Source organism: Monomorium pharaonis, chromosome 8, assembly GCF_013373865.1.
Source record: "Monomorium pharaonis isolate MP-MQ-018 chromosome 8, ASM1337386v2, whole genome shotgun sequence".
Classification (NCBI taxonomy): Eukaryota; Metazoa; Arthropoda; class Insecta; order Hymenoptera; family Formicidae; genus Monomorium; species Monomorium pharaonis.
This window is the reverse complement of record NC_050474.1, coordinates 2,970,594-2,994,186: the sequence shown is the minus strand read 5'-3', so window position 1 is coordinate 2,994,186 and position 23,593 is coordinate 2,970,594. Positions and strand designations below refer to the sequence as shown.

At 37.7% G+C, this 23,593-nt stretch overlaps 1 protein-coding gene across 12 annotated transcripts; it reads right to left on the bottom strand.

Moving 5' to 3' along the window:
- Nucleotides 1-2,043: 2,043 nt before the first annotated feature.
- Nucleotides 2,044-23,529, bottom strand: LOC105831104 (lysosomal-trafficking regulator). 12 transcript variants are annotated; one of them, XM_012671003.3, is made up of 36 exons: nucleotides 22,162-22,477; nucleotides 18,966-21,063; nucleotides 16,938-17,023; nucleotides 13,781-16,272; nucleotides 13,493-13,699; nucleotides 13,339-13,398; nucleotides 12,874-13,028; nucleotides 12,527-12,768; nucleotides 12,284-12,453; nucleotides 11,701-12,216; nucleotides 11,420-11,524; nucleotides 11,033-11,348; nucleotides 10,801-10,955; nucleotides 10,461-10,682; nucleotides 10,159-10,355; nucleotides 9,624-10,073; nucleotides 9,176-9,487; nucleotides 8,989-9,108; nucleotides 8,706-8,906; nucleotides 8,351-8,611; nucleotides 7,898-8,285; nucleotides 7,398-7,831; nucleotides 6,916-7,148; nucleotides 6,497-6,831; nucleotides 6,111-6,334; nucleotides 5,621-6,027; nucleotides 5,476-5,542; nucleotides 5,250-5,400; nucleotides 5,034-5,174; nucleotides 4,722-4,939; nucleotides 4,463-4,646; nucleotides 4,143-4,307; nucleotides 3,909-4,045; nucleotides 3,507-3,745; nucleotides 3,124-3,402; nucleotides 2,044-3,050 (listed from the first exon to the last, which is right to left on the bottom strand). In XM_012671003.3, the coding sequence occupies exons 2-36, from the start codon at nucleotides 19,263-19,265 to the stop codon at nucleotides 2,849-2,851; spliced, it is 10,371 nt and encodes a 3,456-aa protein (XP_012526457.1). In that variant the 5' UTR covers nucleotides 19,266-21,063; nucleotides 22,162-22,477; the 3' UTR covers nucleotides 2,044-2,848. The 12 variants fall into 12 exon arrangements, 10 of the variants coding, with proteins under 10 accessions (XP_012526457.1, XP_012526456.1, XP_028045707.1 ...); XM_012671002.3 differs by having other exon boundaries at nucleotides 13,493-16,272; nucleotides 18,966-19,207; nucleotides 19,603-21,063; XM_028189906.2 differs by having other exon boundaries at nucleotides 13,493-16,272; nucleotides 18,966-19,207; nucleotides 20,807-21,063.
- Nucleotides 23,530-23,593: the final 64 nt, after the last annotated feature.

Sequence of the window (23,593 nt, the reverse complement as noted above, 5' to 3'; positions counted from 1 at the left end):
CATAAATTACGTTATTGAATAATAAGACATACAATCTATATGAATACACATGATTGTATATACAGAGAGGAACCTGAGAGCGGTCATCGCATCGTTTTAGGTGTTTTCATCTGTCAGAGCCTCTATGTGCACAAAATGTGCACATTGAACTATGTAGTCAAGTATCTATGAATCCCGTAAGTAATGTGTATGACTTTTTGAGTCTCTTCTATGCTATGTTCACGTTTATTTGGTTCTGTTTCATGCTAAATTCATAAGTTTTACAATTATATACATTCATATTTTAAATCTTTTATGCAAATGTGCAAATTGTGTTCTATAAATGTGCAATACCACATATACGTGATATAAATTCAAATTGATTTGATATAAAAATTCACTCACCGATTACTGTCGCTGCTCCTGCTGCTGCTGCTGCTGTTGCTGCTGCTGCTGTTGCTGCTGCCGCTGCTGTTGCTGCTGCCGCTGCTGCTGCTACTGCTACTGATGCTGCTGCTGCTGCTGCTGTTACTGCTACATTCCTTTTCCGGTTTGCGCTCGTCAAGACACAATGAACAAAAGTAAATCAATTCGCTCCCAGAGTTTTATATCTCTGTACGATTGCGCGACGACTAAAGTTTCACTATTGGTACGATCAACAGTCATCGAACGGATTGCGTACCTTCCTCGAGCGAATACGCGCACACGAAAACTGCCCGGAACGAAAATCAACATGTCACGAAAGTGGCGTGACGTAACGTAACTTCGTGGAAACGCAGGCCAAGAAAACCGTTTGAATGAAAATCACACGCCAAGATACAAAACAAACGGAGACAAATTTGTTTCGAGAATTTCGTATGCTCGCACGACTAGTAGCACTTCACTTAAATTAATTGGCACTCGCGATATTCTACCGAACGTATCCTCTTCGAGCAAAGACTTGGCTCGAACACACACGCGAACACTTTACTCGAAACCGAAGGCAAACGCACGACGCCGCGCTTTACACATTAATACGATCTCACATAGCTCGCGTATCGTTTGCTAGCACGACGGCACTTTCAACACAACATCGCACAATTCAATTCTGAACACACGAGACACGCACGGAGTCGACAGAGCGTCCGACCGGCGCTGGCGTGGCGTACGTGACTGGAGCGCGGAGCAACGGAGCAACATGGCGGCAGCGGCGCAGGCGCGGCGAGTCAACAAGTCGGTCGCCTAGCAACGTCGAGTGGCGCCGACTAGCGCCGAGTACCGCCGAGTATACCTACCAACGGTCACGTCTGCCGCTGCCGTCATGTTCCCTTACGCCCCAGCGCCGGTCGGACGCACTGTCGACTCCGTGCGTGCTCGCGTGTTGAGAATTCATTGTGCGCAGGTACGGTGCTGTGTCGAGAATGCCGTCGCGCTAACAGACGACCCGCGAGGCATCGTGCGTTCGGTTTCGAGTGAAGTGTTCGCGTACGCATTCGAGCAAAGTGTGAAGAGGTTCGGTTGTGAAGTACGTTCGGTAGAATATCGCGAGTGAATTAAGTGAAGTGCTACTAGTCGTCGTGCGAGCATACGAAATTCCATATTTTCGAAACGAATTTGTCTCTGAGTTCGTTGTATCTCGGCGCGTAATTTTCATTCAAACGGTTTTCTCACCACTTTCCTCGGCCTTCGTTTCCACGAAGTTACGTGTCGTCATGCCACTTTCGTGCAGTGTTGATTTTTCAAATGTAACGGTCGCGTCAAATGAAATTCTCGCGCGCGGTTTACGTTTTACTCGTATGTGATATGTGTGATATATTATCCGTAATATCGAGATTGCCGAATAAAGTATCAGGTGATCGTTATTAATGTGCGATTCGACAATAGCAGGATGATAGCAGAAAGCATCCATGGAGCGACTCGGTATTCCGGAAAAGGAATATAGCAGTAGCAACAGCAGCAGGAGCAGCGACAGCAATCGGTGAGTGAATTTTTATCAAATGAATTAGTTAAATTTATATTGTGTATATGTGGCAATGAGATTTAAGGTACGTAGTTAAGTACCTGTGGATAAATGAAATACCAGTATGACTTAATGCAAAAATTTATTCAATATACATATACATATATACATTTACATGGAAATATCAGCAAGAGGAATGCAAACATTAAAAAAATGAGTGATTTGTGTAAACATGTCTTTGTTGCTGCATTATGTTATTCTATAAAAGTTGATATATATGCGCATAAATTACATTATTGAACAATAAGACATACAATCTATATGAATACACATGATTGTATATAAAAAGTTTTTATAAAAATATAATGCAGACTATATTACAGGACCACTATTCCGTAATCACTTACCGACAACTATCGATGTCGTTAAGTGTCGTTGCGCATATTTTTTCATAATCATTTTCATCAAAATACGTGCGCGAAGATACTTAACGATATCGATAGTTGTCGGTAAATGGTTACGGAATAGCATCCCAGATCTAATCATCATATTGGGAGAATTGATAAGAATAATATACTTCTCAGCACATTGTTCAGTTTCTCCTCAATACATACATGTCATAATATAATTGAAATAGATATAATTGAATAAAAAAAGGATGGGCGCGCGATTAATCGGAATAAACACATTCTTAAATAATAACACAGAATGAAAAAAAAGACTAATTACATCAACGAATCATATTAAGAAACGATATAAAAAAGCTACACGTTAGTACAAACATCACAACTGTGATATAAAAAATAATATCATGTTTATGCCCCCAATCTAATTCTCTCTCTTTATATATAAGTTGTATTCCCAGTTTGTTCTCCATTTGGCTCTGTATCGTTTTTAAATCGACAATGATTGAGACAATGATTCCACAGATCAATATGACGTTAGATTGACGAATTTCGGTGTACCGTTGCCGAGACGCTTAGATCCTTCCCAAATGAGAACAGTGGAATCCTCGGTGACCGCGTACAAATGGTGCTGATCCAGCGACCATGCTACAGCGATTATCGCGCCGCAACCTTTCACGTTATTCGAAATCTCTCTGACTAATTGCAGATCCCAACTGCTCCATAATCTGCATAATCAGGAACACACTTTCAATTAATAATTCTTCGTAGATGTAACAAAATAATTATAACGTATCGTACCTTATTATTCCGTTGTCTAAACCGGTTGCGATGACATTAACAGAAACACCCTCTGGTGCGTTACTGTAACAGAGTGCCGTTACACGTCTTCTAGATAAAATGGAGCCCACGTCTCTCGCGTTTATAGTGTGCACCGTCAACTCGGACTGATTGTTGGTCGCATTGTCCTCTGATCTGGGAAAGTCGTAAGTAGCGGCCACATCACCGAGTGTCTCGCTAATACACAAAAGATGTATAGCATAACCTTGGTCACGGACTATTGATCTCACGTATGTTAAGCTGTTGTCAAAATAAAAATATACAGATGTGTCTCATATAATTATAAATATAATTGTTTTTATTTTTACATGCTTAAATATGTAAAATTTATCTTTGCTACATACCTATTTAAATCCCAAATAACAATGATACCGCTGCTATCACCGGAACAAGCAATGCTAAATGCACGCGACAGAGATATGACTGTCACTCGATTTCTGTGAGCCAAAAGTACCGTCGCAGATGTTGAACTGAATTCGATTTTACTCGTAGTCCCTATGGTATACGCGTGCACTGTAATTCTACCCGATAAATGTCCAATCCAAAGTTGTCCACAATCAGGAGTAGATGCTAGCGTTGTAATCTAAACACAATTGAACATGCTGAACATATATTTAACATTCTATTTTGAAGAAATAATTGTAATAATTGTGTTGCGAATTAAAAAAATTATTTTCTTCTTTGTTTATTACTTTTAAATCTTGATGGCGCCTTACTTATTATGAAATGTGTATTAAAATACTTACGGGATCAAGACCTGAGGATTTAATTAGAGGTCTTGGTGGCTGTTCCTTCTTACATTTTAATCTAGCGATTCCATCTGTGCCGCTCCATGACGTTAATGCAACACCCAATACAGACATACCGCTTAACATGCTGCTGCCTAATAACGTAAAAAGCTTTCATTCATATCTGCATATAAAGCTTCAAGTTGGATGAAAAGCGTTATAATATGCGATATGAATAATCGTGATATGGACCTTTTTCTTTGGTGTAACCAAGGAGAAGCGTAGTATAATTAGGCAAACCAAAAACATCACCAGTTGCCAAAGGAACTAGAGAAGCTAACAGAGTTTTGTGCTTAAGCTTCCAACATAATACGGGCTCATTGCCGGGCGCACCCACATAATTTCCCCATTTTATACCTGCGATTACATCAGACATAACATTTAATACAACATTTAATGCAACGTTTAATTAATTTAATACATTTTAATTTAATACAATTTAACACAAATTTGAACTATTACTAATATACATTGATATTTTAGAACAAGGAAGATATATGAAAAACAATTACCATTGATTCCTTCAATGACCTGCGGCATTTGATTAGACAGTGCTATATTGCCGAGATTTTGAATCAATGGGTGGGGAGCTCTGAATAATTGCGCAGGTGTTTGACCGTAAGTTCGCACCATAGTTTCCCAGGCCTGACGTTCTAAAGGATCGATTATCTTTTCTACGTCGAATCCATAATAGGTCTACATAGAGATGAAGAATGCGATTTTAATATTCAATCGTACAAAGCTAAGCTGTAATAATATAAGAGCACATACTGCGGGATGAAAAACATTTATGGCTTCTATTGCCGGTCTTCCTGTCTGTCTGAATCCAAAGACAAGATCGATCCAGTATGGCAATACCTCCCTCACAATGTCGGATTCCAGCGCAGCTCTATGTGCCAATATAAATAGACGTGCATCACCACCACACCACTTTGGCAATTCAACATCTCCTACTTGGTTGCCATTTTGTCGAACACCGAAATTGAATCCTGCAACACACATGAACATATTTGCATATATATTAGATTGTATGTGCGCATTATTTTTTTCAATATCATTTGCAGTATACTTAAATTTACATACCTTCGAAATTTAATAAAAATTCAGGTAAATAAAAAAATTCTGGTATCAATTCCTTCACGTCTGTTGTTGAATCGCAACTAGTTAATCTCCATGTAGTGGCTAATGCATGAAATGTTCGGTCGGGAATATCAAAATTGTTATCTATAAACAAAAATAGGTTAACAATTATTAACTTTTCAATGAATATCATTAAAAAAATATTTTTTTTGTAACTACCTTGATAACAAAGGAACATGCTAGTAAACGGTGGAAGCCGTACCAAAAAGTGTAATACAGTTCCAGAATTACTATAATGAGAGCCATAATGGAATGGTCCTTGATTTAAAGCAATTAGATTTAATCCTTCTGTTAAAGTTTGTTTCAAGTACTGTGTGGAAATAAAATTATTAGTGGGACTATAACAAAACGTTAAACACAATCATGACTATTTTAAATGGCTTACATTATAATTATTTATGTAATGTTGCTCGTTCTTTTTATCTTGCACAGCCATTGGTCGTTTAAAATTTCTGTAAAACGCAAGTATATCCGCAAGTATATTCGAGAATGTATAAGAAGAATGTCACATATTTTTTATTACTATTTACCGATAAATTTTCGGGTTGTTCAAGTCGATCTTCTCGCTAATGTAATCTGCCAAGACGAACGGAAATACGGGATATTGCATTAAGTCATTATACGAACGGCCTGCTAGTTTATTCAAGCAAGTTATGTATTCCCAATTAGTAAGCACGCCACTCCTCCACAAGGCTAGAGCCTCTCCTAAATCATCACCAGGGATTCGCCTAGGTAAATTGCATGCGGACAATTCCGTCGCAAATTCATCCCTTTCCTTGGACGAATTGAATGCCAATAGGTATGTTCTGCCAGTAATGAGAAAGATTTCGATGGCTCTCTCTTGCAATTGGTATCTTCTTCTGTGCAATTCTCGAATATCTTCGAGACGCCAAGCGGTACCACCAGCCACAGCCAAATCGAAACCACCCAATGCTATCTGTAATTAACAATAGGGGTTAAGAAGTTTTATCAGTTAATTATAAAATTATAATTATAAAAACTAAAGAGATTGTAACATACATCCGTATGTAACGGCATATCGGGATTGTCCGGAACGAAATACACGCACGTCTCGCCGATGAGGACTTCTCCAGCTAATTCAGCCCTAGGTGTAACAACTTTTGCCTGAGACATCTTACGTATTTTTTCACTCGTATGCAACCGTTCTATTAATGCCGCAGTATTGGCGTCTTCGCGAGTACTTGTAAACAAATACGATAATGGCAGCTCGATATTAGAAGATGCTATAAAATATAAAATTTAAGATTAAATATGATGAATTTTTCAAAACATTAAATTTTTTCATATATGTAAATGATTTTAAAACTACATTTATTTAAGACAAATATTTCGTAACGTTTTACTTCATAATATTAATTTTTGTATTTATTTTATTGCAGATATACCTAATTTATCTTGATACTCAGGCAAAAAAAATTTCTCATCAATATTCAGATGACATCTCTGAAGTCTTATTCTGACTCTCGCAGGGCCTTCAGTTGGATCTAATTCCCAATTTTTCGGGTAACTTTCAGGAAAGTGCCATGGCGCCCGTTCGTGTGTTAGTCGTTTGGCTATGTCTCTCCATCTAGCCACCGCTTGTGCCTCTAATGCTCGTGTGTGTTTTAACTGCTCCATCAACACCTTGCGCTCACGATTTTGTTCCTCCACAACCGAACGCGTTATGGTCATAGCGCTTTCAGTTAACTGCTTCGCCAACGCATCAAATCTTTTGCCAATTCTAGGGGAAAATTATATCGTTTTATTTAACTTTTCAATTCAACGAAATACAGTAACTTCTAAAATAAATATGATGTATGTCTACCTTAAAACCACAGAATAATTGTCGATACAAATATCTTGAGTTGAAAGCAAATCTCGACGTAACAAAGCTAATTCATCATTCCATACTTCAGGACTAGCTTGTTCTATCCCTTTGGCAAGGTTCCATACACGCAAAGCTTCCCTTAACTCTGCACACACCCTAGCATCAGCACTCGGCATCTCGTCTCGTTTTTGCAACAGGTCCCAAAAAAATACAGTGAACTTTTGCTCCATCTATACACACATAATATTACAGATAATAATTTCACATTTTAAGGTAACACGTAGCTCCATGTGAAAATGATCGTACATAGATCAGATTCGATTCTGATGATATATGTTTTATAAAAAGTAGATAAAAAAATTAAAAATTATGAATGAAAGAATGTAACAATAGTATCAGGACAAATCATATTTTAATACAAATAGGTTTCACGTCTTGATGCATAAAATAAGAATACGTTTTAAAATGGATCTAAATACCTGTGGATGAACTTCCAGAATACATGACAAAATTTCACGAGCTCTCGGTTCTTCCATTAGAGATCTGATGGCGTATACTCTCGTATTCATATTTTGATGTGGTTCCAGCAGCCATACCATAATTTTAGCCGTATACTTTTTCAAAGCCGATCTAACAGACCATGTGTTGCTCCAGTGATTTTTCTTCTCCAGCGGATTACACAAACCATGTAGAAGAATGGAAAATAACCTTCTCGTCAATTGCAATTCGTTGACAGATGGCGACGCGTCAGCAGCCATTATAAATTCAACGGCACGTGTCACAATAATACGAAAACGATCATTTAGTTCTCCTTTGCTAGGTTCGCGTAACACCTGGGATGAATTTGTCTGAAAGTTTGCATAACTAGACGAACGAGACCCGTGATCACTCTGTTCGCTGGATGTCGTGAGAACTGAAAAAAAATTTTTTGAGTGTAAATACATAAGTGCTGAGGGAAAAACTTACGCGTCATAATTACCTGAGGTAAAGTAAGATGCCGAAGCCAAATAAGAGGCTGTGCTACGTAGACGAAATCCTGAAGGATTCGACATTTTAGTCGTAAGCATATCTAACTCTCCATCAAATAATGCGACTTGGGCGTCTCTTATGGTCGTGCAAGTTAAACTTGCGCGGCATCGTAACTTCTCCGATAGTTCCATGTAATCGAGTATCATGTGTAGATCGAGTACAGCTTGCATCTGATGATTTCCCGGTAGTTCTAGAAGCTTGGTCACGATTGCTACGAATAGTACGTGAATGTCTCGGTGAATAGATGTTGAAGTACTCTTATGCGCGGCTGCGGCCAAAGCTTGTGCCAATGATTCGATTAAACCTTGCTCCAGAAGTACTTTCAGTGCACTCGTGTTCTAAAGTAATAAAAATTAATTTGTATAGCTATACATTAGATTTGCTATGTTTTTCATTTTTGTACCTTTGCTATTATGTCAGTGATAAAAGATACTATTGGCCTGGCTACATTTGAATCAGAGCTCGCGGCCTTCGCAATCATTGCCATTAACGGTGGCATCGCCGCCAGTGTCGGACCTCGTAAAGCTAAATTTTCTAAAGCGACAATCAGCGATTCGCTTCCAGGATATAAAGCTATCTGATTTCCTAGATGCATGAAATACTTTTGTTTTATAAACTTATTTACTTCCTCATCGCTAGCACGTTGTAGATAGGTTTGTATCACCTGTAAGATATCACGAGATACTGATGAAACATTTCATTCGCTCCGTGCCTCGATAGAAATTGTACGATGTATACTGTATTGAGAAATTATTTACCTTAATCAATGCTGTGCGTACACGATTATCAGGATCATTGGCTAGAACTAATAGCAGTTCAGCTCTTAAAACATGCTTTAGTACTAATCCAACTTGACAATCTGGTAACACTCTCAGGGCATCTCTCAATAATAATAACAACCCTTCGCAGACTAAGCCCTGACAGGCTCTTCTTTCATCCGCGTATGTTGATTGTCTTTCCTAAATAATTCGATTGGAATAAGTAATATGTAAAATTTTATCATTATACTTACGTATGAAGACTTAATATTTTCATACATACGTTACTTTGAGGATTAGACCCATCGCTACCTGCAATTCCAGAATCTTCTCCGGCACTAGTATTATCTGATGAGAGCACGTTTTTACGATCCTTCTTTTTAGGGCTTCGCGTTTTTTGAATCTGGAAAAGTGATTAAATATAATATTTACGTAATTTTCAAAGAAATTTTATATTATAAAAATCATACCTGTTCATTTGTCAGTGCCTTGTTTAGTTTACTGTTCTCCACCATACCTATCGATTCATCAGAAATAGTATCGTTCCTTTTTGTATTCTTTTCCTTCAGTTGCGGCAGCATAAAATAGATATTGTGTCGCGAGTGAGTGACATAAGTTTCCGAGGCTTGATGAACGAGAACCAGATAATCAGTGATGGCGACCAAGTGAGCAAATTCAGGCGGTGCACCCATTAAGGCACGCATCAGTTCCACAATAGCGATTCCAGTATTCGAGTCTAATATGGTACTTTCTTCTTCATGCATTTCGTACATGAAGTGTTCCTACGCGAAAGTCAAGAGATATTATAACATATATACATCGCGTATCGATGTGTATTTTACAATATTTTAGTTATTACAATTATTTTATTGTGTATATAGGTGTGGATTTTTAATGTATACGAATTATTTTATTTACCTTACATAAGGTAAGAATTGTATCTACGATTCCGACCCTGTTTAATTGTGACGCATTGAATTCACGATGCGAATGTTGATCGCGCAATAAAAGTAATAATGCTTGCAACAGTAAATTTAACGTATCGTATTTCACCCACGCTCTCCACGCGGTGAGTGCACCCTTGATTAGTCCCGGATCTATGATAACGGCTTCGCAATTTTGTGAGATGGAATGATTGCCACTGCTGATATCTTTGATGATGATCGAGCTGTCACATGCCGCATCTAGCATCGCCTTCAGAATATGTCTACCTGCGTGACACCTAGATGATTCTAGGACACGCAGAATTAGTGACGTCCCGCCGTCTGATCGATATTGATTCAGAAGTTCCGAATCACTACGAACAAGATGCAGGATTATGGACAAAGCTAATGCTTGTTCTTCTTCGGTTGAACTTAATTCTACCACCTACAAAAATTCACGATACGTTTAGAGAATAACATAGACAGATTCTTTTATCCTTTCTTTTTTAATTATATAACAAAATATTTACTCTGGCAAAAAGATATAAGAATACTGGTACACCGCCCACTAAGATTGCTGCAGGTACAAGACCTCGGTATTGTTGACTCTCTAAACGAGTAGATACGATCGTAGGTATCGATAAAGGTGGCTGTTGTGATACTCTGTGCTCTGGGACCGAAACGACTCTGAAACCTGGTTGACTCGGGAAGATACTTCTCACAACAACTGTAAAAGTAATAAAAATAATAATTAATAATACACAACAATAAATTATATGATAATTATGATATTACAATATACACAGTCAGTAACATGTCAACGATTACTTACCAGCAGGATTAGCGACAGCTTGAGGATACAAATGTACGATATTGGGATTTTGAGCCTCATAATTAAGAAGCAAATTATCTTGCAGCTCGCTAAGATGTGAATTTGTCACGTCCATAACAGCATCCCAATCAATTTTCGATTCCGATACCACCGTTTCGACGGCGTGTCTCAAATAAGTACCGCCATAAGATTTTCGACGGCTTAAATCAAATTTACCTCCTTCTACAGTGCATAAGATATTAAGATTTAATAGATATTAAAATCTCTAATTTTATATAAATAAAATATTAAACTGTTTAATATATAATTGTATATCTATTAGTAATAACACATTGCTAACCATATCTCACTTCGCGAACGCCATTCAATGCACCGGATGCAATAAGGGGTGCAAAATCTGGTTTGACCGTATTTAAAGTATAATCTGCTAAGTTAGTATAATTTGGTCCGAAACCTGCCAGGTGCAATGCACGTTCTTTCGTAAATACTGGACATCTGCGAATAACAGTCAAATAAAACATACAGATAATCTTATTATATTATGAATTATTTCTACTAATAAAATAATGTACCTAAAAATCATTAAATTTCCAAGGTACCACGCACCAATACTACCAAAACTCGACCCAATTTGACCTAACAAAATACACGTAGTACCAGGTTTTCTCACTAGTAAACCGTCAAATGGTAATTGAGCATTGATTTCTTTCCAACCATTCACCCAGAGCGTAACTTCAACTACAGCACTGCGCTTATTCAAGACAGTATCTTTAATATTTAAAGTTAAGTGATGCCAACATCCCGAAGGAAGCATACCATTTATCGAAGTTTCGGAGATTGTCCGATTCATCTTATCATCTGGTCGAGTGAGTCGTAAAATTAATTTATCTAAAAATGATAAAATCAATGCAAGCACAAACTTTTACTTATAATTAATGAAATTGAAAAATGAATATTACCTGATCTAAGATCAAGCCAAGTTTCTAAAACTAACGACTCAAACCCGATGGACATCAAATGTATTATTGATGTTGGAGTGGGTGGCGACACAGAACCTGCTAAAACTAGAAGAAAGAGCAGACATTCATATTTGTTTTTTTTAATGCTAACTTCATGAATCCATTCAATAAGAAATAACGAATAATAAATAAAATTCGTATATTAAAGATAAATGGGCAATTAGAGACAGAATAAACATAATCATTTATGTGATTAATAAGTGTTTCTTCTTTTTACTAACCATCTCGACTCCAGTCATCAGAAAGAATACCCCAGTCTGATAAACTCTCACTATCTGAATCAAGCAATGGGGAAGTACTGTGGACAGTACGTCCGCCAACTGGTAGCCCTCTTTCTATCCTTAACCACATGGAAACGGAGCAACCATGCAACCACACCGACCAAGCAAGCTCCGGTCCGATGGGCAGACACGTTGCATGTACGGACCACGGACTACAAATTCCCGCAGCGAGATGCTTCTTTCTAAAATTGTTCACAAGATTCTCAACTTTTTCCAGATTTTTGTGTTCCTCCGTTTGGGCCTTCAGCGACACTTTCGTGTCATACTGTACAGGGAATGATAGAATAAAATTCGGCTGAGGTCGAGCAGCCAGCACCAAGTGATATAATGGCTCCAGCAAGGGCAATAATGGCGATTTCTTTACTTTGAAAAACGACAGATACGCGACAAGCTCTGTTGGTGAGATTGATTGCGTTGCCAATAATGTAAAAACTTCCAATGCCGCGTGTTGCAAGTCTGTAAAAATGCACTATAAAATATCCTATTTTATGGATTTGTATACTTCCTTACATACTAAAATTACCTCGATATCGCGGATCGTTTTCCATAAATATATTTTTAAAACCATTCAATATTTTCATAATAGTTCCTGAAGCCGCAAGGGCGGCACAACTTGAGGCACTTTCTCGACAAGTAACGGTGACCCTTCGCAATCCACCAGTTATTATCGATCCTCTTTCTAAATCTAAACCTCTGTAAGAAAAGGGTTTCATAAAATAAAAAATATGTATTAACATATATATTCCCAAAAATGTTAGGGACTTACTGTTCACTGAAATGAATTAAAAGATCTATTGCCAGGGAACACAAAGCAGGATGTGCATTGGCGTGGCTTCTCGGCTCTGTCACAGGTCCAAGGGGGCTGCTGTTTTTCTTGGAAATGCTGTTAGTATTTTTCCCAGGCACTTCAATATCTGCTTCATATCCATCATCAGCGGTTACGTATTCGCCGGTACTGCTATCTTCTGCACCATAATCTGGTAGAGTCTCTAACGATATGGTTGGAAGCTGAAAGTTGCATTAATAAATATCTAAGGTACTCGATTAAATTAATAAATATCCAGGTTTTTTATTTTTAACAATATAAAGATTTAAAACACTGTTAACACGTACTCTGGGACGCGGTTGTTGCTGTATACTGTTTTCTTGTGCTGGTTTTAGCATAGAGACCTTCAACACCGCGTCCACTATCACAGCTATTCCACGGCCAAGTGTTATTCCAGTATTCATCAGTATCTTTCTTAACTCCATGACTATGTTACAATTATCTACACCGCAGAATATTTGTCGTTACACAAAATCAGTAAGAGCAACGGAATAAAATTTCAATGTATAAAGCGAATAATAAATATAATTCTAAATATAATTAGATAATGTCACGATCAACCGAGATTTTAAGAATAACATTTACTACCCGCCTACGTTCCTTGAACTGTTTTTCTGACGAGTAAACGCGCGAAACATCTTCGGATTATAAGGCCGCAGCTGCACGGATGATATATATGTATATACATACGTAATCGACGTGTATATGTTACGCGTTTTTATTAATCGCATTCGTAACATGAATACACTTACACAACGGAGATATCAGACAACACGTAATCAGGGCTTCGAAGAGCTTATGCGCTGATTTATCTAAAAAAATAAATAAATACGATTCATTAATAATTTTTTTAATAACGATTTTTCAGGTTTTAATAACAATTATCATTTCACATATCACAACTACCTTCAATACTATCCATAGCGATGCTCACAGTTAACAACTTGAATAAGTGTAATGATTTTTTTGATATTGGATGTGCTGATAATTCAGTGCGGAATTTTGGGCTACATAATGCTACTCCTGCAGCAGCCCTCCATGCTGCGCTAGCCTGATACAGGCTGAATTTATTATACGGCGCATCCTCGTCGTTACACACTTCAATGGCATTTTCTATAAGAAAGTCAAACGAATTCAAATTTGCTATGGCATTTATTGTATCAGTCTTGTTCTCTAATTGTTCGTGAATATTACTTTCAGGTAATTGCGATAATGTTGTATCATCGAGACCTTCAATCGCCACCTCAGCGGTCTCTGTTCTTAAATCATCGAGAGCAGATATTTCAGCTTTTTGATTGTCACAATCATCAGGCGTATCCTTCTCGTTTTGCTGGTCCGCCTTCTCTCCCACATTTAGTTCCTTAAGACGCTGCAAATTGATGAACAATTCGTTCGTCTCTCTATCAAGGGTTTCAAAGAGGAACTTAGTCGCTGGCGTCTCAATACTTTCCGTATTGTCAAATTCCTTACAAATCCTCCAGATTTCTACGGTCACGGTGACTTCTAAAAGAGCGTAGACGCTCCTAGTGAATGTCGCGTCCGCTATTAAAGATAGTATTTCGTGCAATCCGTTTATCTCCATGAATTTCTCGCACATTTTCAGATTCACAATTAAACATGATATAACGGATATACAGGACTGCAAAAGAAATCTCGCCGTTGCGTTGTCTTTATCGGCTACGTAATGCGTTTTAGCACGTAAAAAAGTTGGATAGAAAATTTTGAAAAAAAGTTGTTCTTTGACGTGAAATCGAGAAACGGGTGTGACTTTCAGCAGATGCGCCATGACAACGTAACAGAGTTTCGGATCGTCAAGATACAGCAAATCAATGTACAGTTCCAGGAAATCCCACGAGTAATTGGCTGGTTTGTCACAGGTGCTGCATGCTTCCATGGTCGAATAAACACCTAGTTCTCTGAAGAGAGTACGCTCCAAGAACGCTACGGCTGGCGCGTATGTCGAGAAATTACGTTTTCTGAGACAGGCGACGATGCATGAAACGAGTACCTTCGGTGGGAAACAACAGCACGTACCCGCGGCGGTGATTATCCCGATCAGTCTCACCTGCAGCTCGCTTGCGAATAAATGAGATTCTTTCAGTAAACTCGTGAGAGTCGCAAATAATGAGGCGATACAGCACACTTGTTTATCGGTTACGCCAACGATCGACTGAGAGTATGGTGCTCCGAGTATATCAGAATGATGGTGACTCTGAATGTGTTCGATACAGGATTTGTGCTTGGTCCTGTGACACTGCGTGGAGTGCGAAAGATCACGACGAACATGCTTCAATCCGCTGATCAGCGCCCCTATTATGTCGATTATCTTCTTAGCCCGTACTATTGATTTCGCCGAATCGACACTAGAAAGATCTACAATCGTAAACACCGTTCTCTCGACGAGCCTGCCATCCTGACTCTCGACGAAAAGTCGAAATAATTCGAGGAAATCCGACAGCTTGTCGACATTACTGCTACGCTGGTGCAACAGGCAATAGAGGAACGTGACGATTCCATAGATGATGGCAAAGATAAATTCTTGTAACAACGAACCTTCCTCGGGTTCTAATACACTCACTGGCTTGCTGCAGGCATTTTCCAACAATCTCAGAGTCATTGGCAGCAGACCATTGTGAATCACTGCCGTGGTAGGTTCGTCGGCCCTCAAGGCACGTTCGAGAGCTGTCAACATCAACCTGGCAGCCGCTGCCTTCAAGGTCGCACTTTCCGTACCATTTAAACTGCTGCCGTCTATGCCGAATTGTAGTGACCATAGCGTGTCCAAAGCGAATTTTAAGACTTGCACGGCTGGCGTTTGTTCGGCGGGTGTGTCATAATCGCGTAAACCTTGCAGCAGTTGTATAATTAATAGACTAATTTCGAAATTACTGATATTGGCATCCAATACATCGCGGATCCTTTCATCGATATAGTCGCGCGGCGTTTTCCTCACGGGACGAGGTGGCAGCTCATACAGTTCAGCTTGCCATTTCTGCTCTTCGTCGCTCCTAACAATCGATGTGAAATATTCGAAGTCCATCGGATTCAGACGTATCTTCAGCGTAAGAGAACGCGCTGGATCAATGCCATCCGTTGATGGTTCAAACTCACTGCTCGTCTCGTTCTTCGGTGTATTACGTCGCGCTTCCAGAATCGATGATGACTTCTTTTGCTTATGACTGGTGGATTGCTGGATTTTCGTGGTACCAGTCATGTGTCGACGAACGAATCTTCTGCGCGACGGCGTATCGCCTTCATGAGAAAAACGTCTGCGGCCAGAATTCTTATTGCTCTTGCGTTTCGCATGCAGCACGATATTCACTGTATCGACGGTATCGTCGTTACAGTGAAACTTGATGTATTGGTTGCGTGTCAATGACTCGACGACAGCGGAATCGCCATCAGACTTTTGCGACGCGACAGTCAAGTCAGCCCCCGAGTTGGCCCCCTCTTGGAATGCGACCTGATAGAGAGCGACCAACAGTGCGACCAGTTCGCGACCGCAGGATAAACCACGTACACCTAACAGATGCAACACTGCCAGGTAACGCCAGCCGCGATCCTGGACCAGGTATTTTCGCAGACCAATCAACTCACCGCCATTGTTTTTGTTTCCGCACAACTCGTGCACATCCGAAAGCAATTCGCAAGCCACGAGAGTTGACACACCGCCAACGCCAACCGAACTGAAACACATGGATGCGCTTAATATATATATATTTTTTACTATATCTCATTCAATGCTTGAATTATCAGATGTAAGTTATCAGAAAGATACGACTCAGTTACGGCTCGCATGTATTTGTTGTCTCTATGCATGTGATACCGTCACTTTTTAAATAATGAACGAAGAGAGGAAAATTTATCCACTTATCAGAAAGTGGTTCACAACAAAATATAAAATATGCAAGAGAGGTCAATGGCTTTTTTATATTATATACGTGTAAATATAATTAACGCGCAATTAAATTCAATACTTGGTCATAACTACAATCAATAACTACACTATTTAAGACAAAAAGTTTCAGTAAAATTTGAATTAAAATATTTAGACAAAATTGAATCAGACTATAATTAACAGGTGATTAATAGAAAAGAAATAAAATGAACTATCTGATTAAGAATCAATCGAACTAGCTACCATAAAAGTTCTTCACCGCAAGAACCACAGAAGTGTGATTGAATTCTCATATTACGGTTGAAGCGAAGACGTGAGTCATAAAAATAAACGCGTAATTGAACACGCTTCTCATAAAGTATCGCGTATATCTTACGAGAATTTTATTGCGCAGAATTTTGTATGTAAGATGAAAATAATAAATAGATTAAAATAATAACGTAAAGTCCTCACCAACAAGACAAAACATCTTTTACGTCTTTGCCTTCTTTAATTTGCGCGAGCAGTTCCGCCAGAAATATATCAAGCCAGGACGATTTCTGAAACAATCATTGTGTATATATGTGATATCAATGCTTGCCAGAATATTTATCAATAGAACTTATCAATAGAACAAAATAAGTAATCTAAAGAAAAGAAGAATGTTTGTATTCGCAGTACATGGAACTCGTAGAATGCAATTAATACCGCTAATTATTTTTGATCCGTAAATGCGAGTTCGGTAATTCAGGAGATATGGTTCGTTAAAAAAAAATCCGCAAAATATCGCGTCAAAGAGAAAACTAGTGGATACGCAACCGCGCTAGAGATAAGAGGAGCACATTTCGTTCATCACTTGCCAAAGTTAACAAAGATAATTTGCTCGCGTCTCTTGCGCGATATAGTAATCAACATTTTAACGGACATAAATGAAAAACATAACGATTAAGCATTGCAAAATGACATACTTGCAGCACGCCGTCGCTTGTGTGATATTCGCAATTTAATAAAACGCTTTAGATATGAAACTGGAGCATTCCGAATTTTCGCTGTTCTTCTCGTCGACAGAAATAGGGATTGTGTCTAGCAATCTTTTAATGTGTATGACAAATAGTCTGTTTACTGTCATGTAGGCATGCAATTGAGCACGTATACCCATGATTCACGATGGAAATAATCATTTGTAATGAAAATATATCGAATTAGTTCGAAGAAAATTATATAATTAAAATCTCACAATTGCAACAAATTAATGTTAAAAAAGAATGCCATATTTTATTAGTGCATTAACATAACTGCACTTTTAAATTCTATTATTATATGAGAGAGATATCACATAATGTTATTTTAATCAGCTATTAGACATTAGAAGAATGTAGCCAAAAGATGTGTGTTGTTTCTTCTAGATAGTACAAATCTCTTAGTACACATCTCTTCTTAAGATGAAAAACAATAATTTTTTTAAATATTACAGATACTAACAAGTCAGTACTAATTTAATACGAGATATCCAAAATCGGAACATAAAATGTCTTTTAAAGATATTTTATAAAGACATCTTATGTCCCAAGTTTAGATATACGTACTGTCTGGAATATATCAATGCCCTCCACAAAATATTGATGAGTAAGACGCAGGTAAAGGCCCTTGCACAATACAATAGGAACAGGAAATAAAGAAAGAGAGAAAAAGAGAAGGAGATCCTTTTTCTCTTTCATTATTTCCGTTCTTATTGCCTGGCATTGTGTGCTGGCCTTAACTTGTAGGGCATCCATTTCTTTCATAAGCCACTACAATACGGTGTCTCCGATTGCGAGAATAATCCAATTACATCATAACAGGCTTCAAAATATAATTAGCGTTAAACTTGACAGCAATGATTTACTTTCACACTATGCTTCGTGTAAATTGTATATATTGATATAAATTGAGAAAAGTAATGATACAATATCAGTAATATTCGATTTTGAGTGGTAACTTTAATCTTTAATTTATTATAATTTCACATAATAATTAGTTTACCGTATTCAGTAATTTTTTCGAAATTTTATGAAGGCTGTGATATATTGTTTCGACCTCTCTAATCATTCCACGTGTTTAACAAGAATTATATATAAATCGAAAAGATATTGTGGTTTATTGTAGTTAATTTACTGAAGAAAATCCAAAACAGGATCAAAACATTTATTGTGTATTATTAGGATTTATTATTGATTTACATGAACGAAAATAAATTGAAGATATCACCCTCTTTTATCAGTTTTTTAGCATTATTAATCATTTTTTAGATTTATTCAAAGCCTATTAAATTTCTTTAATTTATTGTTTTGATATATTATACAATACATGAAAAGATAATTCTTGTCATGATAAACTTATTACAAAAAAACAATCTTAAGATTAAACGATAGAATTCTCATATAAACTTAAAGAGGGAATAAACCAATAAGGTACAATTTTGAAAACTGAGAAGTATTAATTTCAGAAAAGTCATGATAATACCTCGTAACTCTGAGGTTCGGCGTGGATGAAATGATCCCACAGAACTTGTAGTTTATTGGTCGACACCGTAGACATCCCTGAACCCCGTTCCTCACTCTCTTTCTCGTCCTCCTCTTCTGGCTCCTCGGTCCTCAATCGCACATCTTCCTCGTAACTCGCTACCTCGTCCAAACTCAACCACGCGCATAGATTATCCTCATGCTGCCTTTGACGTGCATTCTTCGACCAAGTAACTTGATCACCTGAAAGACCGGGATTCCTCACGTCGCGCTGAGTAAACCAACACGTGTTGAGATGCATAATCAATACGTTCTATCTCGTACGTCACTTGAGAAACTGTGATTCCGTGTACTGACAATTAGAATTTTCTTCACAATAAATAATTAAAGAAAATACATCATGTACATAATATACAACAAGAAATGAGTGTTTGAGTAACATTTTAATACAAACATTTTGCGAAAACAAGTCAAAAGACAGTAAACGCCCTCAACAAGAGCAATTGGTATTTTACTCGACTCGATTTAATCATTTTCTGTAATCGAAGTATTACGACTGTGCAACATTGTGGCGCATTGCAAATCAGATCCCGACGCGGGAGTGCCGAATGTGTTTACTGAAGGCGAGTATGGCTTACATAACATCCCCACGTATTCGTGATTTACTATTAGTTTGCAGTCTTCAGCGAGGAAGCTTGGAATCTTCACAGAGCATGAAATGACAGAGAGTGGTAACGCCAAATTTATAAACTCTTCGATAACAATCACTGCCGTCGCTATTACCGCTATCGCCTTTGCCAACACTTTATCAATAAACTATCACTACACCGCGAGGAATCGCCGCTACATCCTACCGATGACAGGATCTGATCTGCCGTCACTGGCGGCTCTTATCTGTCGACTTGCTCTCGTACCGTTTACGACGGCAGTGCCCCGTTATCGCTTCTCGGAGAGAACATGTGACAATCTGCTCGTAAACCTCACGATGAGCCCGAGAACGCGAAGCCGTTTCTCTTTAGTAAACTTTTTTCCTTAATTCTTGTTCAAATTCACGTTAAAAATCTTGGTGCGAAGATCAGGCTGCTGTCGTTTCAATTGTAAACATGATTCAATTAAAAAAAAAACTAGAAATTTAAAATCCAAGGATCTCATTGTTGCTCTGAAGCAATAACTATTTCTTATTTTTAAGCGATTCCCTCTGATTATTGTTTGTTCGTTAAGTATAATATTTGGTATATGGTATGCTATATGGTTTAGATCTAGGAATTGAAAAACAGATCTTAAATACTTCGTTAAGATATGATTGTTAAAGTAAAAATAAATATTGAGGTGTGTATTCTGAAGAATATCCTAATGTATCCTTGATGTGACATAATGTAATGTACAATAGAAACTCATCTTTATCAACGATTCAATATCGTGATCAACAAAAATGATACTGATATTAATTGTAATGCTTAATAAAAATCCGTTAATTAAATTATTTAAACTAAACATATTACATGATACATATCTTAAGAAATTCGTTTATACTTAATTTTGTCCTATCTGTCATATGCAAAATGTTTCAAAATAAACAGATTCGATGTTAATAATTTTTTTTACAAATCAAAGGAAATACTTTTCCTCAAAGGAAAATTGAAGGAAACAATTATTAATGATTTTATTACTTATTAGCCTAAAAAAAGTTTAGTTTTTCAAAATGTTTTGAAAGATTTTCTTTTATCTGCAACCTACTATTTGTCAAAAAGAAAATTCTATTTAAATAAATTAAATTGCTTATTTAGAACACTTTACAAAATTTATATTGTTGTATTAGAAATATCAAAATCAAAAGCTTACTTAATCAAAATTAGCGCTAAATTATGTCGATGCGAGTAAGTCGAACGCGATGTCTATTCGCGCACGAACGAGAGTATACTCCTCTTGCTCGTCAATTCGTGTCTCTGGCTTGAGTCCTCAGCTCGTCGGGTGAACGTCGAATATTAACTATCCATGATAAGGAAGGGGAAATCTACGATCGAGCCTCTCTGGCGTCTCCAATAGGTTTTCTTCCATGAAAAAACGTAATTCACCCGGCGTTGGGGGATTGCCCTCGCCTATCAAAAAACAAGAAAAGAATCAACCAACTATAGATATATAAACATATTATGTGAATGCGACGGATGTGATGCAGATGATAACATGCGATTGATCTCAAAAAGACATAATAATAGACCATCATGATACAATGCATCTCGAATGTACTTCAATGAAGGAATTGTGAAATGGAAGATATAATTATTATTTGCTGTAAATCATTAAACTGTAGACATTGGAGATAACTAAGCTTTAATTTCTCTATTATTTAGACTCAATTTCGTCAACCAGTTACTCTTGTTGAGTTGATTTTCTTGTCCAACACTATCGAAAAAGGAACAAGTTTGCTAATTCAGGATCAATTAACGTTGCAATTCAATGTCTGTTAATTATTGAATGTAATAATTTTATGGATACGCTCCTGGTGTATTATCACGACAGCGTTTGTTCCATGGCTACAGATAATTACATCAGAAACAATGCAAAATACCGCGTTTGCTCCCACCCACGATGTTAAACAATCCCCAACAATTCAATCAGTAAACGCGGCAAGCAATACGATAATCGCGAACACGTGCAAACAATCGAGAACAGTTCAGTGGACAACAATCGAGAACAGTTCAGTGGACAACAGTCGCATGTGGCACGATCGTCGATCAATCTTTAATTCGCACAGTGTATTATTGTGTGTGGCCAATTATCTTAATTAAGTTCTACGCTCCATCGTGCTTTAATTACCCCCTCGTCCTCAACAGCGATAATGACGTGTTAAAGACATAAGTAATTTTTCAATGTCCATCTCTAAGTAAAACAATCGGCAATAAGAATGTTTCTCTCGAAGAACGTCGTCCCCTCTCGATAGTTTATAAAAATTGAAAAAAAGCGTATATTTAATGCATAGCTTTTATAATTCTACGTAATTAAACGGTATTTATTTTTATGACTTCGCGATCTATGGCCAGTTTCTATCAACATAGATTAATAGACTTTAATCTCGATTTAACTTACTCATCTTTATCGTTTTCTAATTTTTGGAACTAGAATGAGATAACAAGTTAAACCAAGATTAAAGTTAATCTACGTTGGTAGGAACGGGCTTATGGAAATAAAAATCTTACGGTTAAATAAATTTCATCCCTTCATCGTCACGAACGAAGGTCGCTTTCGCGCGTTAGCGATCAAATTCTTGAATTGGCTCGTTCGGATCGCGCCAATGCTGGTCTTACGTTTTGTAAACGACGAGCCTTTCCCTTTTTTTTCTTTCACAGTCTATAATTATTTTATCGCCTCGCGGACTTTTCGTGATCGGCGCGCGACGTCGATAAACAGCGCTGACGACGACGATAACGATAACAGTTGACCTTCGTTACTCTCGTCTCGTAAAATTGACAATTAAGAGCGTCCATTTCTTGCGTTTTCTTTTCTTTCTTTTTACGTTCATCCGTCCCTCGTTCGCGCAGCATCGAATCGAGTCCTCGTTTCAGAGATCCGCTCATTTCAATCGTACTTTGTTCGCTTTGTTTCATTCCTCTGTCTATCTTTCAGAACCTAAACATACAATCCTATGTTAAATGTGACTAATGAGCACGTCTTACACCTGTCCTTTTAACTACATTTTCTTTTCATTTCCATAGTTCGTTGCCTTCAAATAAATAATACATTTCCAATTTGAATCCTTTATTTGACTGAATTTTTGCTTGTAGATTTTTTTTAGTTCTATTTATTTTAATTGTGCCTCATTTTCTTCGTTATATCCTTTTATCTATCATTGAACCTAAATATATACTAATCTCATTTTAAATGTAAATGTATTTATGCCTGTTCATTTATTAGTTATATTTTTTATATTTGTATTCTTATGCCTGTTTACTTCTAAAACATTAATGTAAGAATTGCTTAAGGAAGTATAAGAATATGTATCTTACTCTGAGCATACAGCAAGTGTAAGAAAAGAGAAAGCTGAGGAAAATGAGCCATAAAAATCCTGTCTCACAATTCCTGTTCCATTCTCCATTAATTATAACAACTATTTGGTCAGCTGTTGAGTCATCTAGTGCACCTTTTTTTTGCTTCAAAGGATATGTAGATATGGATATGAAAACCATGGGAAGGGTACAGTTTAAGGGCAAACCTATATGTAAAATTCAATAGGCTGTTATTTCTCTAACTACAGTTTTTTGTAACTTGTTCTTTTTTAAAGAAAGTTCATCCTCGGGTAATACCTGTCTGATTACCTTAAACCCTGGTTCCGTTTCGAGTGCGGAAAAAAACAATGACAAACTAAAGGACGTAGCTCAAGGAATTTGAGTGACAAAGGGTGTTTACGAGTGCCGAAGGATCTTTACTAGATCAAGTCGCCGCTAATTCATTCTACCGTCAACCATCTGCCGACGTACCTCGATGCGAGCCACGTTACGAGCCGCCGCGAGTGAAATCCTGCTCGTTAGGGGTTAGCTGTCAATCGTGCACCAGGACAACAACACGCCGACTCCATCGCTGCGGAGAGCAGCGCCGCCACGCGATTCCGCGCGACTCGTGAGATATTCGAAT